General features: G+C 38.5%; 1 protein-coding gene across 2 annotated transcripts in view; it reads right to left on the reverse strand.

Moving 5' to 3' along the window:
- The window catches only part of drp2 (dystrophin related protein 2), a 91,301-nt gene that overhangs the window by 36,874 nt on the left and 34,875 nt on the right, over positions 1-19,552 (reverse strand). For both annotated transcript variants that reach the window (XM_085428071.1, XM_085428080.1), the window contains exons 4-8: positions 17,187-17,307; positions 16,510-16,621; positions 13,142-13,298; positions 10,755-10,901; positions 4,432-4,510 (exon numbers count right to left, since the gene is read on the reverse strand). In XM_085428071.1, the coding sequence (XP_085284197.1) occupies positions 4,432-4,510; positions 10,755-10,901; positions 13,142-13,298; positions 16,510-16,621; positions 17,187-17,307 (616 nt within the window). The remainder of the gene's footprint in view (positions 1-4,431; positions 4,511-10,754; positions 10,902-13,141; positions 13,299-16,509; positions 16,622-17,186; positions 17,308-19,552) is intronic.

The following is a 19,552-nucleotide window of genomic DNA, read 5'->3' on the forward strand; positions in this document are numbered from 1 at the left end:
GATGAGGAACAGTGGCACAGAGTGAAATTGATGAATTAATAGTGTAAGGTTAGGTTGGAGTACGGCATTTTCTGTGATTGAGTTTTAATTCAAGGAGGAACAAAAGGTGTTCCGGCACCTGAGGTTCTCATTCCCACACAATATTGTCCCGGCAGGAAGCAAAATTTTCCTGTGAATTTCTGGTTGATTGTTTGGTTTTGTTTAGCGCTAGCTTGATTTTATCAGTGAGCTTTGGCTTGTGTTCTTTCTCGTAAGCGAGAGAGGATAGTTTTATGCTTGGACATGTCTGCAACGGGCCCTAGTTTGTGTTATTGTTGTTAGTGTTTTGTTGGTTATGTCTGTTTTCGTTTTGTTACAGTGCACTGAGATAAGAAAATCTGAGAGGTGTGATCCACCGGTGGTGATATGTTGATATTTTGTGAGTTTATGATTTAACAATCAGCTCTTTAAACCAGGCCTGAAAGATTGAAATTTAAAGCGCTATGAAATATTCTTACAAAAACAGTTGCAAAGTGTGCTTCTCCATGATTGTAATTGGCTTGGGAGAAATTCACTTATAGGGAACACTGAGAAGTTCTGAGTCTAAAAGGATTGCACCGAGTCAATCCGGCCCAAAAAACAACAAGGAATTGTTTTCCTTTAAAATGATGACGTCATCTTGCTGGTGATGGATGCTCGAATAGGTTGCGCGTGAGACTCCATTATCAGCAACATCTGGTATGAATGTGTATGGAGGTATGCATGTGAATGGACTGTGATGGACTGACGACTAAAAGCTTTGACTGACTTGATACTGAGACAATGACTGCACCCACTTTAGGATTAGTAAATGCCAATAAACAATTCACCCAGCCGACAAGAGAAGGGTGGATGCTTCGCTTTGTTTTGTTTTGTTTTTTCAGGAGCAGGAGGATAAGAGAGACTGGAGGAGGAGACTCTAGCTTCACATAAGTATGAACTGCAGACTTAACACTGTGGTTGCTGATTTTGAGTTACTGATGTTTGCATTAAGAAACTGTGCTATATTAGCTGTGTTTTGATTAAGGTATCATGTTATATTATTGGGAATGCCAAATGCTACAGTGGAGATAACTATTGATATCACTCATGACTGGAATATGTTACTATTAACCACAGCAGGCCACTGTAAAAAAGTCAATTAAATTTTATAGAGGAAAATCGCCAAAATTTAACAATACCTATGAATGACTGGCCACATTCAGAATAGAGATATGCAATAATAAACATTGGTCCACGTGATTTAGGTTCTCACTTGAAATAGTAAGTTATTAAATGTAGAATATAATCAACAGGGACATTTTCGGGATCGAAGATCCTCAGGGATGACAAGGCTGGAGCAACGGTACTCGAGAGAAGAATTTCTGATACTTTCTGAGATATGATGTCACCAACCTTCTCTTTTAATTGTCTAGCTCCAATGAATTGACACATGGGAGTGTGTCAAAAAGGGGGAAGTTGAGTCTGAACATCAAACAATGGTTTTATGAACATCTTATGACGTTATTTCTGTGTTTAATAATTTAGCTATGGTAAAACTTAAGCTTATAATGTGTTAGACTTAGAAAGGGTTCACTAATTTTTGATTTCTTTTACACACACATAGATTATGATTAGAATAGGTCCTGAACATAATATTTTAAACCAAATTTGAATCATTAAAAGAACAATGGATAACAATATTAGATTATCAAGGCTAGGGAGAGAGGTGTTTTGGTTTTCTGTCTCTTGCAGAGAAAGGAAGAGACACCAGACGGGGACACGGAGATGTGAGGACCCTTCACAGCAGAGACAGATGTGGGGACTGCCGAGACAGCAACTGGGGTCAAGTGTCATGACGTTTGGGCTCCTGGAGAAGATGGATCCCACAAACACAGCAATAACCATGAAGGGGTTGGCGAAAACCAGGAACACCAGACCAACGAGGTTCGAGAGGCTCTTGGCAAAAAGGGGGACACGCCGGTGAACCCAAAACACACAGATCCTTGTTTGAAATCGGGGCAGAATAATCCCCAGAACTGTGCAATGACTAAAGGGTGGTCTAACCCTGGAGGTCGAAGAAAGAAGCTGAGAATCACCCAACTGGAAGACACTGGTAGCTGCAGCAATAAAAATAAAGGTTAAAAGCTCCTTAGACAGAGGTTCTAGTCTAAGTACATTTGAAAGGTATAAGGTGGCATTAAAATGGGAGTGGAAAACTGGAGCACCAAAATAAAGCTGTGGGAGAATTGGGGAGTGATGGGAGAGTCATCTGTAACTGCTGTTATGGTTGTAAATCTAACTTTGCTTGCATCTGAACTGCGTGAATACAGAGGTCATCCCACATATGGTCCACCCGTTAAAGGGGGACAGAGGGCCTCAGGATCAAGAAAACCTGGACCTTGCGACCCTGGAGTGCATGTTGTAAGTGATCTCTTTCAGAGATCAAAAGGGGGAATTATTAGATTATTCTGTTATTATATGTTACCTTATATATGTAATCAAAGTAGTTGAATTAGAATACTGCTGTAGATCACATTATACCCTTTAATATAGAGTGTGTGAGCTGTATGTAGTGTAGTTCTCATTATACTTTTGAGTTAACAGAACATATTCACATATTAGTTCATTAGATAAATGTGCATCACTCTGTATCCTTGATCTGCTGGGAATGTGTTACACTGTTTTCTTGACATGCTTAATTGTTGAATCATGAAGAGAAGGTTGTAAGCAGGAGACTCTGTGTCTAAAGACAGGGGAGATAGATAGACCACATTCCACACCCCCCACCTTACAGAAAGCAGAGAAACAACTGCCGAGGTCATAACTTAGGCGCTGTAACAGAGAAAAAATGTGAGGTTTTGGCTTTTACGACTAGCTGGGGGCCACTAGAGACTATAAAAAGCTGAGCAACCCGTCACCATTTTGAGACATGTGCCTGACCCTCTGGTAGCATCTCTCCCGTCCGGACGTTGTAATGCTCTGACTGTTGAATTGTATGGAAATAAATGATTGTTGATTGAGCATTGATACACCGAGTATTGTCCCTCCTTCAGCCCAAAGATTCAAAGAATTGGGAGATTTCAACACAACCCTTCCAAAGCAACAGCACAGTAGCAGTGCTCCTAACAACCTGCAAAACTTTTGAACGGCTTCCATCTCAAAGCTTCCCAGATCACATTGTAATCGCTAGAACAGGCCTGATACACGGAGGCAGCACCTGCACCTTAAAAGACCCAAAGGACTCACTGCCAACTTCTCCATGCCAGACACATCTCAGGACTGAGTCCACGCCTCAGTGCATCAGAGCCGTTTTTGGCAGCACAGGGGGGAACTACACCAGGCAGGTGGTTTTAATGTTTGAGCTGATCACAGTACACACAGATACACACCACAGCTGAAGTAAAAGTACTAATATCAGACTATAAATATTCCACTATAGGGCCTAATCGTACTATGAAGACTAAATATACTCGTCTTGACATAAGTGTAAATATTACATCATTATTCGCCAAACCTATTTTTTCAAATATCTGCTTTTGGGGAAAGTTTCACTTATTCGTGTATCACACCACTTCAGAAATTGGGTCGTACTGCTAGCAACTAAAATATATTAAGTGACTCTACTAGATACAATACAGCTTTTTTCTTCAGAATCACAAAGTAAATTATTTTGAATATTCTTAATACTTAACAGTTTTGTGTCAATAGAAATTGTGTGCATATATATGCATATCCATGTCCTATATGGAATATGAAACAAGCTGAAATATAAGCATGTTGGTGCATAAAACCACATAGACATAAACCCAGACATCTCTGCAGGGCATAGTGGGCTGAGCTGGCAGTGAAGTAGTGCTATATAAGCCCCAGTGTGGCATCTCTGATCCAGCGTGACAGCAGTAAATCTGGATGGGGTTGGTGAGGACACTGGAGACACACAAGTACACGCCAACACTTCAGATGCACTTGCACAGAGAGATCCCTGCATCATTCAGCCTCTTCACTTCATCAGTTTAAACTAGGCAAGGTAAATCCAATTTTTCAGCCCCCTACAGCCCCACCCCCACCCCTACCTTCCCGCTACTCCTTTGTAGTCTTTGAAGAGCAGTAGGTAAAAGAAAAGACAGAATTCACAAATATGTATCCCTGCTCAAATGAGAGCAATGACTCTTGTGATGAGCTTCACCGGGAAGCTCGTCACAGCAGCGTGCTAGAGATGATAAAGACAGATGCACAAAAGCCTCCCAGCTCCACCTCTAACCCAAATGCACACACAGCCCAGTGCGGGCACACACACAAACACAGCAATTAATAGTCTTATCACCATTAAACTGTAATACACCTAGGCTTCTTTTCTCTGCCTCGGCACAGGGTGGTACAGAATGGTGCAACATGAAGCACCAACTTCAAATAGCAGAAAATGGCTCTTACTGGAAAGGAAGTGCTGCGATCCGGGGCCAAAGTCTCTATGTGCATCCTGGAGCTGCTTCAGCCGCTCCTCTATGGAACCCTGAGGACACACGCAAACACACACATGCAAAGTCAAATCAAAGGGAACCGTGCTGTTCGTCCCTGCACCACAAAATCCCCACAATAGAAACGCACACACACAGACCACCTGCTTCTCCTCCATTAGTTAACCGCGGAATATAAATTATGTCTTTTTTTATCTGCTGCTCCTCTTGAAGGACTTTGAGAGCCTTTGAAGAGCACGAGGTAGGAAATGTAGACTGATATTAGAAAATAATATGTTTTGTTGAAACAAGAGCAGTAGCTTCTGGATGCAGTGTCAGTGCAGCTGGGGGGAAAAGGAGGAAAAGAGGATGACATGAGTGAGAGAGATAGATGGGTGCAAGAGCTCACGTGTGCTGGGTAAATAATCACGGAGACCGTGGAGTTGACAAAATTAAGTTTGCCACTGCCTTTGTAAAAACATTTCATCAGTTATGTTCCCCACCAAATGGGATTTAGTCTGCCTAATCCTGGTTTACTTGAAATATATTGGATTTGGCACTTGAATCGTTGTCAGCTGGATGTTGAAACGCATCCTCAAACAATGGGAGGTAATCCACTCTGTGTGAGGTAGACAGATAAATTGAGAAAAAGAAACGCAGTGGGATATAATTTGTAAAGATAGATATATATTAAGTTAACATCTCCCGGTGATATGTACACATATCATTGCTCCCCTGTGTGATTTAAATTGGTTGGGACTAATATAGAGCACTGTCAATGTGCCGAAGAGATACAACTGCCAACTGTTCTGTGTTGTAAAATCTATTTGCTGTACAGGCAATTTGGGTTGCCATAAGGAAGACAAATGACTAAATTATCCATGATCGACAAATATTAGCAAATCAAATTTTGCTAGCGTCAGTCCAGCCAAAATAAACAGGGTACAGGATGTTGCTGGGATTAAAAATTTATCATTTTAATTAAGACAGCAAAACGTGACTCCAGAGAGCGAGACAAAGGAGGAGGTTTCTCCATTCATTTCAAATTAATTGAATTGAATTCAGTTTTTATTTTTAAAGCACCAAATCACATGAATAGGTACTTTATATTGTTCGCTAAAGACCCTGCAGGATTGTTAGTCCTCACCAAGATACCACATCTGCGCATCTCAACTCCCTTATTTTTATACTGTGAATGCAGAAAGACAGCAGATCAATTAAAGTACAAGCTAGGCAGCTCAAACAAGATTGAAATGATTTTCTCTCATTTTTAACATCTCTCTCTTCAAATGTTGCTTGGGCCCTACTACAATCACAGAAAATCTGAAGGAAATCTAAAATCTGGGAGATGAATATCTGCTGGTGTCTATGGATACTCAAAACCTGTTTACCACACTGTACATCAGATAAGCTTTCATCTACCTTCATTTACCACCTAAATCAAAGACCAGAGGGCACACAAACTGTGCGGCACATAGCTGCTTCAAAGATATACGTAGCAGGAATAGTTGCTGTGAAAGAACTTTTGCATGGAGACTCCTTTTACAATTTATGGACATAAATTAGGAGCAAGATAAGCCAAACCCTGCTCTTTCTTCATATACCAAATTGAATAAGAATGTAATGTAATGTAAGAATCTAATATAAGAATGCAATAATACTCAACAATGCTTCTTAAATGAGTAGAGAGGAAACACATTGTAGATTTGCATTTGATTTTGTACTTTTTGGTCATTTTTGAACACCATGTTTAAGAAATGGCTACATACACTTAGGTATGATTATTGATGGTTGGTTCTGGAGTAAGCTTGTTAGGTTTGGCTGTGCCAGCAGGGGGAAACTTAATTTTTTTTAACTGTAAAATCTCAGTGTAAGCAATTAATTAAACTGCTGGTGTTTAAATTCTGGTTATGACGACTTTCTCTTTGGGTCTGAGCAGGATTTGAAGATTCCCAGTGGTCTCACACCATCTTTAATTTTTGTACATGTTGTGGTTCCTGTCAGCTTCATCAAGCCATAACCTCCCACTTGTACTGGGACAGTTTGGAGCCAAGTGGAAAGTGATTGGTGATGAGTGATGAGAATTAGCACCTCTAAGTGGGAAAGGGAGGGATTTTGTGGAAGAGTTCTGGTATCTAGGGATGGTGTTTATGAGTAGGGGTAGACTGATGTGGGTAATTGTCAAACAGACTGGTAAAGCATTTGCAGTGATGCGGCATAAAGCAGTATAATGTGAATATTTAATTGCTTTTGTAGATTAGGCAACCCAATCTGAATAGCGCGGCTGGAGGGTAAACCATCAATAGTCTGTAAATGGTTGTGAGTTAACAGTACTGGGCACTGCTGCAATCTAATGCCACCTGTCAGAGTTAGCACTTTCAGCATGTTTTTTGCATGTTTATTGAGGGTGAAAAAAGCTGCTTTGTGTGGACCTCATCTCTCCCTTTAGCCGCTTGTTTTATTCCTGTCACTAGGCTAATGCTAGCTGTGACAATGGATGACTGGGGTTTTCAGCACGTGTGAATGTTTTAAACAATCATCTAAATTTCTCTCATTAACTCTTATCAAAGAAAAATACATCTACAGCAGAAGTGGTGTAGGTTACTAATGTATAGAAATAAAGACTCTGTGGGAGTATCTTACTGGTTTGCAAGCAAAGGCCAGTGAACTTAATTAGTTCACCACTAAAAAGACATATCACAATGACATGGTACCCGATAACAAAGTACAAGCTTTGTCTTACACCCACACATCCACTGCTTGTATTACTGATTCTAGGGAGTATATTCTCTACATTAAAACATTTCTGCAAAGAAGTTCACATTTTTCCGGAGAGCTATTTTTGAAGCTTTGTTGTGTCATCTACCCACCTAATCAGTTTGGTTCTGAGTCTCATTGTTCACTGATAACACATTTAAAATTTAACCATATTTAGGATTACATGCTTAGAATTAGAATAGGGGGTTGCTTGAAAGCATTTCAGTGACAGTCTATAGTATTGTAAGCATCATTTAAACAAGTGGAAAACCATTGAGTAGTTGTGGAAATGCTACATTAAGGTGCATGAAAGGGAAAAAAATCATTCAGAAAAATCATATTCACCCTATATTACTGTACAATAAAAGAGAAAAAAAATCATGGAAGTTGAACTTATTTTGACGAGATATTTCTGTACCAACATGGTGGGTGGACTAACTGACAGACAACTATTGCCATAGAGCATCTACCTACAAGTTTTCAGGCTAGTTATTGAGAAAATCTTTAGAAAGCACTGACACATGATTCTTACAGGGCTGCATTATTATTGTTTATTTGTTATTTCTTTCAGTCCCACAGAGAGCCTGGAAAAAAAAATCTCTTGCTGACAAATCAAAGGCACGGCTTCTCTATAGTGGTCTGTTCTGTTTTGTTTTGTTCTGTCCATGAAGTGCTCAGAGCTACGGACGCAATCTGAAAGTCACACTGAGACAAGTCACAGCGAGCGTGCAAAGTGGGTGCTAGGAATTAACTTCTAAGAATAGTTTAACAGACACTGAAAATCATCATGCTCAGAGTGGAGACACCTCATGAGGAAACAAGGCTGGAGTGGCAATCATCATGTCAGGGTGTGGAAGAGGTGTCATGACAGTTATCTAATGGGAAGGGGATGTTCTCACAAGAGATGCAGTGAAGGCTGAGAGTTTTGTTGTGCTTGCAGGAGTGTTACTAGGTTACTGATGGTGGGTAAAGCCTGTGCTTGAAAAACACTGCAGTTAAAGTAATGCACAGTAGATAATGCATCAACTAAGCATTCTGCTAAGCACTGAGAGGAAGCCAAGTTCAGTTCAATTTTTTAAAGGGGGTTAAGAGTAAGTGCTTTCATGGCACTGATGAATTACCCTCTTCATTTAAGTGCATGGGTTTAAATATATGTTCATCTCATTGGTGCACTGATGTACACTCACTGCACACTTTTCCTATTAGAAACACCACCAGATGGATAAAGCTGTTGTATGCAGTCAAGACAGACTCTGTTGTCATTGGTACATTTCTTACCAATTGTGCCCTACACTGACGTGATTTTATCACATTATATTCTGCAGATTTATGCTATGAATCCATTCTACCACAATGGCACTAAAATAACTATAACCATGCAGAATATTGTTATAATAATATAGAATACCATTAGTACACATTAGCTTGATGGCTGGCTTGGGTAAAGGCTGTGACACCACTGACAGACAGCTAGAGTGAAATGGAGCATTAGAGTGAATAAAATTATAGATTTCTCCAAATGTGAAAATCGCGGCAAATATTTGCGATCAAGTGAGGACAAAAGTCTGGTAAAATATATAATTTAAAAACAGAAATGTTCCGTATTGTTTTACATTCTTCCTTATAATGTCGTTTCAGTTCATTTAAGTTTGCAGGTATTTGTTTATGCACAGCTCCTTTAAGCACAGCATCTCAATCAGGTCGAGGTCTGGACTTTGACTGGGCTTATGCAAAAGAATGGATGAAAATGATTAAAAATCACGGTAATGCAAATTTGCTGCTGTTCTTGGGAACATTGTCCTGCTGCATGACATGATTTTGACACATTTGACTCAAGAATCCTTGGCTATACAGAGGAGGTCATATGCAACTCAGTGCCTGCAAGGCGCCCAGGTACTGAGCTTGGACTGGTAGTGCTGGGATGCCCACCTCTGGCATTTAGTTAACACGCACAGGAGCGCCACAGACCAGGAAACTGTCAAAACCTCTGCTGTTATAGAGGTGGTCACATTTCATGAAGTGCTGCTAATCATGTGCTTTTGATTAGCAACACCTGGCTGCTATATAATTAATATAAAAAAATACAAGATATGAAACCTGTGATTAAAAAAAAGGCTGTATTTCAACAAGAAGGGAATAATATATAAAACAGGAAACGGAGAGGAGAAACAACTCCACAAATTAGTCAGTATTTTACAGCAGGAGTGTTGTTTTACTTTTTTTCTTCTTCTTGTTTTATGATTGATTTCACACAAAGTCACTGTTAATGAAAAAATTGTACACTAAAAATGAGAGAAACAATACATGTTTTATGAAGTCCCCCTAAGGTTTTAAAGCTTCTTAAGGTTTTTTAACCTCCTCCAAGTGGGTAGGAGGCACTCATTACTTTTTTCCTATTGTTATGTCTTCAATTGTAATGGTTTAGGGCTCTTAAGCTTATGAAGGTTAGGAATGACTCTAAATAACTGTGACCATTAAACATATTTAATAACAAATGTATCTACATTCCTGCTCATTTCCTTAGTTTGAGCTCCCTTAAAAAGAGAAAGAGAGGGAAACAATGAAAAAACGAGCTCATCACAGGAATGAAATGCCATTGGAAAAACAACAGATGTTCATAAAGCAGGTTAATATTGTGATTAGTATGTCAAGGCTGCTGGGATTTGATACATTTACATGCTCCCAATGCAAATCCAACATTCACTCAGCCAAGTTTCTATACTATTAGTACGAGTTTTGAAACTGATTTTTATTCTGTGGGAAAAGAAAAGACAAAAACCAACGTCACTGCAAAAATAACGAAGAAGAAATCAAAACTTCAAGCGCAACTTGGTTTCATTTAACACATTCTATAAATATTCTACATTTTGACCTTAAGAATGTTTTATTTTCCCTGAGATTTATAAGCAATAAGCCATAACTTTGTATACAGACGGTGAAAACAGCTAAATAGACTGCCTCTAAAGCTCAAAATACATTTACCAACACATCCAACCAGCTTAATAATTTTAAGGCAACTTTTCTATGAGACTCACACACAAACAGTAATGTATAATGACACTGTACTCTGGCTGTGGATTTTTTAACTAATCAAATAGCTATATTTCTCTATCCAGTTTTTTCACTTAGATTTGATCTAATCTGATAAATTTTCCCAAACAAACATATGTTCTAAAATTTTATACTCTTTCTTTAAAATTACCAATCTTGTGATGTTGTTATCCAGTGGCTTCAACCGTTCTGTGAGTTAAGTGAGAGATACATCATTGATCTTTCAGCCTGCAAACATACTCTGATCTTCCTCTTAAATGGTATGAAAACTCTTCATCACGCACACGGCCCCTCATCAATGTCCAAAAGCACACCGCTGTGCTCAAAAGATGTGTAAAACATAAAACAGTTGGAAGCCAGAAGTATAGACACCATTAAAAGTCCAAACATTGCACATGGAATCACTCTCTTATGTCCTCTTGAATGTGACTGCTGCACAACCTGCTGCTGACAGAGTCAAACAGGCACTATGGACCCAGTAGTGAACTCTACCTGAAGTACTTTCCATCTGCTGTTGAGATGCTCCAGAGCACGGGCATTCTCCATCGATAAATGGACGTTGGAGATTGCCAGCTGGTGGGCTAGATCATTGATGTGCTTCATGCCCTCTTTCACCTGGGTCAGTTCCTCCTTAAATAACTGGATGGAGCATGAGCGAGGACAAGAAAAACAGAGGACCACAGGGAGTTGGACGTAAACAGGAGTAGTGGGAAAAGAGAGGGGGGAAACAGATTAAATACAAAATATTGAACAACATCAGACATAGATAGAATTATAGCGCAATCCAGAAACATCCAGTCTGGACCAACTACATTTAAATTAAATTTTAAAAAAAATCAATGGAAAGTTGATCCGTTATAGCTTTCTGGTCTGTTTTAGAAAGAATTTGGCAGAAAGCCATGTTTGAATGTCTTAAGATCAGACGAGAGAACAGTACTGAAACTGAACCAGCCCCTTTTTATAGTGTGTAAACTGAGAAAACCAGAAAATTTGTAAAATAACTAAGATGGAATGTGAGTATATGCATGCCAGTGTCCCGTGCATTTTGCATTGTTGGTCGCAGTACTGTGCAATATTTCAAAATCTGGTTTTGATATGATACCAAGTAGATACAAGGCCACTATCCTAAAGGTAGCTTACATAGGGGAGAGCAGAGCATATGAAACGAAAGCACCATTAATTTTCTAAATCCCAATACATTTTCATGACCATGATTGTTGCTTTCCACCGTTAATTAGTTAAAACAATAAAGCACACATTTCACACTTTTTCATGTGTTTTGAAACACTGTTTTTTGTAGCTCTGGAGTGGAAATAAACTTGGCCAGAAAGTACTTTGGGTCAACTTCTGTTGTTTTCAATGTGCTATATAAACAAAATAGTCCAGGCATTTTCATAGTTCACATTTGCTTCATTTATTTTTTTCCCCAACTGCAATAAAATAATTCATTTATCATATTTCAGTGGGATGAATGTATTCAGTCAAACGGAATCATTCTGCTACAGTAACAATAATGATGAACACTAAACCTGTGAAAGTTAGCTAATGCTGAAGATCAACGCGAGTAATAACTGAAACATCATTTTCACCACTATCCGCGTGTTCTTTGCCTCTCTGAAGTACAACTACTTGTCTACAAGCACTCGTCACTTTTCACAGTGAAACATGGTGATTGCAGCTGTAAGTTAAACTTTTACTTTGAAGGGAAATGGTTCATTTTCAGTTTTCTTCACCCTCACAGTTTCTTCACATTTGCAGACAAGTCAATACCTTCCATGAAAACTATGGGCAATCTGCTCACAAGCCAGTGTTTTTATTTTGTTGACCAATCATTTCTCATGCAGAATGCGCTCATTTGCTTCTTTTGATGTCAGAAAATTAATCCCTGAACCTCTCAAAATATGCTACCCCAGCAAAAATGAAGAGTTAATAAAAATCATTGGAAATATGAAAAACAGTAAAAAATAAATAAATAAATACATAAATAAAATCTGATATTTTATTTTTACTTTTACAAATTATGTAAGTATTTCTTTTTCATGCAAGAAGAGTTATTAAAATCTTTTTATCAGTTAGTCTGTATATAATATAAAAGTTATATTTGGATTTTGAGTGTTGATCAGATGAAACAAGACTAAAAAAAATGTAACTTTAGGATGTGTGGAATGTAGAGTAGATGCTGCAGATCTACTCTACATTTGAATGCAAAAGTGTCTAGTGTACTTTTATAATTGCATCCTGTGTGCATCCATGTGTCTGTTTTTGTATATGCATGCACCCATGTGTAAGCACAAGGGAGTAAAGGAGTACAGATGACGCCAACTGACAAGCCTGCCCTAAAGACTGAGCTGAACATGTGCTGGCTGTGACAGGAGTCCAAACAGTGACATGATTATTGTGAAGTGCCCTCGCTTCTAATGAATAGCGCCGCACAATTACAGGCAGCGGCAACAGAACCAATGACCTGTCATTTGTTTAACAACATCTATTCAGCTGAGATTTGTAACTCCTGCCACATCGCAGTGTCATTTTGAAGGGCCTTGTCATCATCTGTCAAATTACAGCCTTTCTGGCAGGAATGTGCATGCAGGCAACAAAAAACAATCACTTTAAAGGAACACAGTTTGAAACAGATCACCTGTTTATGCAGGAGGATCGCATAATTGTGGTTTTTAGAATTGAGAAAAAAAAAAAAAAAGCTGGATGTCATTTTTTTGATGTTTGTTTGAGACATGTTGCAATGTGTGCTTTTTCAGAGATAGCCAGAGGCGATAATCTCGAAGGAGACAATTAGTTTACTCTACAGGTAAACCCAATTTAGATTAGTGAGGGAGAGATAAGAGAAAAAAAAGAGCCGAGAGTGTACTGCAGATCGGTACCTTGGTAGCATCTATGTGGTCCTGTAGAGAGTCAATGAAGAGGTCTCCAACAGGCTCCCAGGCATCCCTCACCCCCTCTGCCTGCTCCAAGGCCCCTGCAAGCTCTTCCATTGCAGCCTGGATCTGAAGAAGACGCTCCAAAGTCCTTTCCATATGTCTGGAGGTTTTGTAGAAAATGCAACTTTTTAAAGTTAACTACCCGATCAATTAAAATCTGGAATCAGTGTGAGGAAATAAATCAATCAAAATCCATGGAGCATGCAGTGAAACAACCCATTTATCCAAATTTACAGGCTGTCATTTCAATAAGGCAGTGTATATAAATATATATTTCATTCCACCAGTTCTAAATGGCTTTTGTGCAAAAACAAGTTTCGATATAGAGAAAAGTGAGCTCTGAATTTTCACGACTTCAAACCTTGATAAATGTGTTTTCATAATTGTTTCTGTAATGGATTATAGCTGCCACATTTTGTAATCAGGTTATGGTAATTGTATTACATGAAATATATTGCTACATAAACCTGCTGTGGAGGCACACACACACAGTCATGGGAAGAAACAACTCTTGGCTTTAAAACCATAAAACACACACAGGCATTGTTCTCTTGTATGGATGTATGATCTTATTTTTTGATAAAATAAAAAAGTTTTATTATAAATATACACCACAATCTCATTCTTTTAAACAAACACAGTGGCTGTAGCTCAGGAGGTAGAGCAGATCACCTACTGATCAGAAGGTTGGTGGTTCGATCCCTGGCTCCTCCAGTCAAGTATCCTTGGGCAAGATACTAACCCCAACTTGCTCTCCGATGCATCCATCGGAGTATGAATGTGTATGAATGTCGTTAGAAAGCACTAAGTGTAGATAAAGTGCTTGTGAGATTGGGTGTGATTGGGTGAATGAGGCATGTTGTATAGAGCGCTTTGAGTACTCCGTGAGAGTAGAAAAGCACTATATAAGAATCAATCCATTTACCAATTTAATTGCTCTTTGAACCTTTTCCATTTCATTTTTTACCTACTTCAACTTAATTTGTAGAGCTCATTTTCTCTTATTGCTAAATTTCTAAACACAGTAATTTTCTAAAACTTTAATCTTTAACAGCTGACAAAGGTTAACCACAAATACAAGACAGATTTAATTTCTTAAACATGATTCAGAAATTCAGAAATGATCTAATTTACCCAATAGCAGAGTAAATTGACACCAAGAATGGGTAGAAATCATCTAAGACGAAAGGAAGAAAAATGTGGAAAAAACCGTCTTGAAAAATTAATTTTTCCTTTTCCATGTTTATATTTCATATTTAAAACTCCATACAATTATATACTCACAGGCCAATTCATTAGTTACCAGCACTGGGTGTAACGTGCTATGTTTAACATCAGAAGACGTTTACAGTACGGTCCTAAAGGAAATGTTCTGCATAGCTTGGTTATAACAAATGGCTATTTGAGTTATTATTGCCTTCCACTCAATTTAAGCCAGTCTGTCCATTCTCTTCTGACCTCTGTAATCAACAAAACAACTTATCTTTTTCTAATGATTCTTTGTAAACACTAGAGATGGTTGTGTGGGAAAATCACAGTAGATCAGCAGTTTCTAAAATACTAAGACCACCAGATCTGGTGCCAGATCACTTAAATCACCTCTCTTCCCCATTTCCTCTGATGCTTAAATTAAATTTCTGAAGGTTATCTTGACCATATCCAAATACACTCAGTTAAGTGCATTAATAAGCAGTTAAAGAGGCGGTTCAGATGAAGTGTACTAACAATCTTCAACTATCACAATCTCGAATATTTGCTGTATATTACATGTAGATTGTATTTTTGCAGATTGCACAGTATGCCCTGAACAATGTATTGTAATGAATGTTCCATGCTGTTTTTACAGACTATTGTTTTCAGCATCGATTACATTATTTTTAAAAAAAGAAAGAAAGTAATTGCCGCATGGCTATGATGACAAAAAACAAAAGCCAAGAACACTTGCTAGATATGGTCTGTGGACCCTGATTAAGACTTAGAGTTTATGCCAGTTTGCTTGAAAAATAAACTTAACATATCACTCAGTTTTCTGTGGTAATACTTGCACTACATGATATCTACTTCTCTTTTATCTCTTTTGGTTTTGTTTTTTGTTTGTTTTGCTTTGTTTTTTTAATGAAACAATTTTATTATTTGATGTTTGGTGTTCCCAGAAGTGTCGGAGGTTTTGTGAATGTAGTTTGAAAATTGTTTTTTTTTTGATTATTTGAGAAATAGGAAATGGTTTCAACCAATCTGCTTAAGTAATTCTGAGAAACTGTAATATAATTATGACAAATATGCATTTCTTTTTCCTTTTCCCATTAACTCCATTCCATTATCTCTGTCTTTATCTGTCTTGTTCATTATACATAGACTACAGAGTATACTGCACGGACTCACAAAAGCAAAAAGAATAATCACATATGCCACACCTCTTATATTTAATCATAAGCGAGCTTTAGTCACTCTTCATGACTAAAAGAAAAATAAAGTAATGAATAACAAGTTGTCCAATAGTTTCACAGGCACAGAGACCACAGAATTTGTTTTATTTACTGATGTTTTGTCATTACTAGTTTAATTTAAAAACACTAATTACTAAAATTGTATTGGCAAGGCCTGCAGAGGACACAAATACTTATATTCTGAAGAAAGATCTAAAAATAATTTTCCTTGTACTCAAGTTGATTAAAAATTATGACAGACAAAGAGTACAGAGTCCCAGTGGTGGAATAAATGAAGGGACGGATAATAACCCAGTAAATCTACAGCGTACTTGAATAGAAGTATATATGAATTATCAGCAAAATGTGCTCTTCATACTAAAAACTGGCCATTGTGAGCAACATTATATTGATTGAATTATGGAATGTGTAAGAAGGCTTTTACTACTGTATCGGGTAAGGATTAAGCCAAATAAAACCCCACAAAAAAAACACAAAAAAACCACAAAAAAACAGTTCTACTACGCTATCTTGAATTCCTCTAATCTTTCTTTAATCTCTTGGGGGGCTTAATCAATTATTTAAACAGAACTAAGTTCAGAGACTAAATGTATCTTCGGTAAATTTTCTAGCAACTCCTAGATATCTGAAATATGACAAGCTGTCAGATAAATGCAGTAAAGTAAATTTTACCCTGGATTTTGGTGGAAGCAGAAGGTGCCATCCAGTGGGAATACTAAAGCACAAGTATTTCAAATTCGCAATTAAATAATCCTGATAAACTATAGTAAACAATCCGAGTATGGTTTCTTTTCACCAGTTCAGAAACCACCCTTTATCAGAACAAGATATTTTATATATATATTACAAATAAAAGAGTCTGACCTGTGGCGGTCCACACAACGTGCTGTCAGTTTTTCCCACAGGTCACTGGCTACGTTCGCCTGCTTCCACACAGAGCGGCTCACATTCAAGATCCGCCGGCGTGGAGACACCTCTGTGGAAGATGGAAGAGGTTTGATGGGGTCATGCGGAGGTAACAGCATAAAGGTGCAAAAGAAGAAGTAATAAACGGGAGCATACGGAGAAATAACAGGGTGAAGAGAAGAACGGGGGGTTAGAAGTCAGCCAAGAGAAGAGTAATGATTTAAGAAGGATGGCATATCAACTCGATGAATAGAAACAGGGAAAGAGAAAGGCAGGGGGCCGCTCATGTTGGGGAACACAGTAAGGTTGATTGCTAGAGTATTCCCTCAATGAGCAGCCAGAAGTGAGAGCCAAACACTACAAAGAGGATGTAACCGTGGAGAACCAGAGGAGCATGCTGTATTATTGATCTGAGCAGATGGTACTTTAGAGGTGGTGAACTAGAGCTAATTGGTCCTGACCCACACATTTTCCCTAAACTCAGTGTGACACGAGAGGACGGATCACTGCTAATAACTACTAATGGAACGTTTCACCTGCATGGGTCCTACCAAAGGAACTCAACTAAGGGGGGGTGTATGAGTATGACATTTTGGCTGGAGCAGCAGTTGGCACAGCCGATGGAGGGAGCAGACCTTTTCCATCGGTCAGGGTCTCCTCGGGCTCCTGGAAGGGGTGCTGAGCCAGAAATGCCTGGGCAGACTCCAAGACAGAGTAGATAAATGGCCCACGGGACTTGACATCCTCCATGAATGCCTGCAGGGATACAGAGAGGGAAAAATGTAAAACTATCTCCAAACTTAAGGGCTTTTTCCTCAAAGGACGATGAGGAAGACATGGTCGCAGTTGAACCTGCATCTACTCTCAGAGCATTCTAATACTTAATTATGCAAAATAAATCATCAAATAACTGAAATATTATTATTATTAGAAAATATTATTTCAGTTATTTGATAAATGACATTAATCACCAATCATTGTAACCTCTGGGCTCTTAAACTGCTTTTTTGAAGTTGTAATGTCAAACTTTTTCTGGCTTAGTAAAAAGTAGAGATAGATTGGATATTGGTCCAGTGGTGTTAGGCATCAGAGACAATGAGCAGATGCATGGTTCATCTGTTCAGTTCAGGTCTATGTTGTTCTGTGTTTACTTTGCCATGTGACAGTAGCTGCTCTCAGCAGAGCTAGCATCAAGGAAGCAAACAGCAGGCGGTTTAGAGGTGTATCACAGTTTTCTATCTTTGCGAATGGTTTTTACTTAAACTTTAAACTGTGATCAGAGTGAACTGACATGACTCAAAAACATCCAGCGATGACAATGGTTGTTGATTTACTTTCACTTTCATCATGTTCACTCATAGATTTTACCCGAGGAGCTAGAAGGTCACTGGTTTAGTGTAACAGTTGTTGGTAAGCTTTTACCACACTTACAGTAATACTGTATACTGTGTTGTTGTCAGTGCCATTAATTATTATTTCACTAGTGTGAGGAGGAAAAGGGAGAATCTACTGTGGCTGTAAATGACAGCAGTTTGTACCCTAATGTCTCTCACTTTGATCTGAAATACAACCAGTGTAGTCAGTCTAGTTGCTCCTTCAGCTCCTGGTACTTCTCTATTTTCTCGTGCTCCTTCTTTCTCATGTTGCTGTCAGCTACAATTGCGTCTCTTACAACTGCAGTCTTCTTCTCATTGTCAACCACTTCTATGTCTGGTTCACTGGCCAACAGCTGCTTGTCTGTCTGGACCTTGAAGTCCCACAGGACCTTCGCCCTGTTGTACGCAATCACTTTCATGGTCTCCCATTGGGAATTGGGGACTTCTAAAACACATGCACCACAAATGTTCCTGTACACTATCTCAGTCACTTGGTTGTGCCTTCCAGTGTGTGGAAAAAGTAACATAGAAAACTAGTCGAGGTACACAGCACTATCCTTAAGTAACTATAATCTATTAGTAATATCAGACCGAGGACTGAGTCAAACAACTTTTATATGCCATAAAAATCATCCAAACCACAAAATAGAAAGAAGTTTACATACTAATAATCACCAGCTGACAAGTCTACCCAAGCCTAATATCAAAATATCAGCAAAACCGACTCTATTTATTTATTTTAAATCAAATTCATTTGGATTTACTTAAGATACTCAATAACAGGGTAACTATGAGCAAAGTTATTTAAACATATCTGAAATCTGGATGCTAGAGATAAGACTTTATGAAAGTTTCTCTCTGTGAAATCACCAGTGGAACAAGTAAAAATGTAGCAAGAAACCCTCTGAGTATACTGATTAGAGCAAGGGTGTGTTTGACGTCTATGAATTTTTCACTTGGTGAGAATAAATATTTTATTTTTTCCTTCAGAGATTGCATAACCTTCCTTAAAGATTACAACATGCCACACAGATTGTTTAGCTAACCTATTTAAGAAACACTAAATGGCGTACATAAAATTAACTTGCTCAAATGCATGGGTTACTTAACACAATCACTAAACACACATAAACACACATACACACACACACACGTTCCAGTGAAGTTACACGGCTCTCTGCTTGTGATGAGAGCCCAGGGCGCATAGGACTCTACTGGGTGCACTGGTCATCTGCCCTTCAAGCACAGAAGAGCCAATTAGCTCAAGAGCTCAGCTCCACTGGGTCACATTCAACAGTACTCACTATGCAAATTACAGACAAGGAGTCCAGTGTGTAAGAAAGCGCAAACACATATACACACCTTTGTAATGATAGTTGCTATTGTTGAAGCTACCCACAGGGGGCGCTCTGTAATCAATGAGATATACAGAATAGAAGAAGAAAGTGATCGTGGTAGAAAGAATAATAAACAGCTAGCTGAAGCTAGCACCAGGAGCAATTCTTGATGTTTTATTCATAGAGGAATAAGAACATTACATGGTACCAGGAGACGGGTTAAGAATAAGAAGCAACGCAACAAGATGGATGCAATAAAACCGCCAAGTCCGTTGAAACTGACTGGAA

The sequence above is a fragment of the Rhamphochromis longiceps genome, linkage group LG2, assembly GCF_057381845.1.
Source record: "Rhamphochromis longiceps isolate RC_006_pf linkage group LG2, R_longiceps_female_GT1.1, whole genome shotgun sequence".
Classification (NCBI taxonomy): domain Eukaryota; kingdom Metazoa; phylum Chordata; class Actinopteri; order Cichliformes; family Cichlidae; genus Rhamphochromis; species Rhamphochromis longiceps.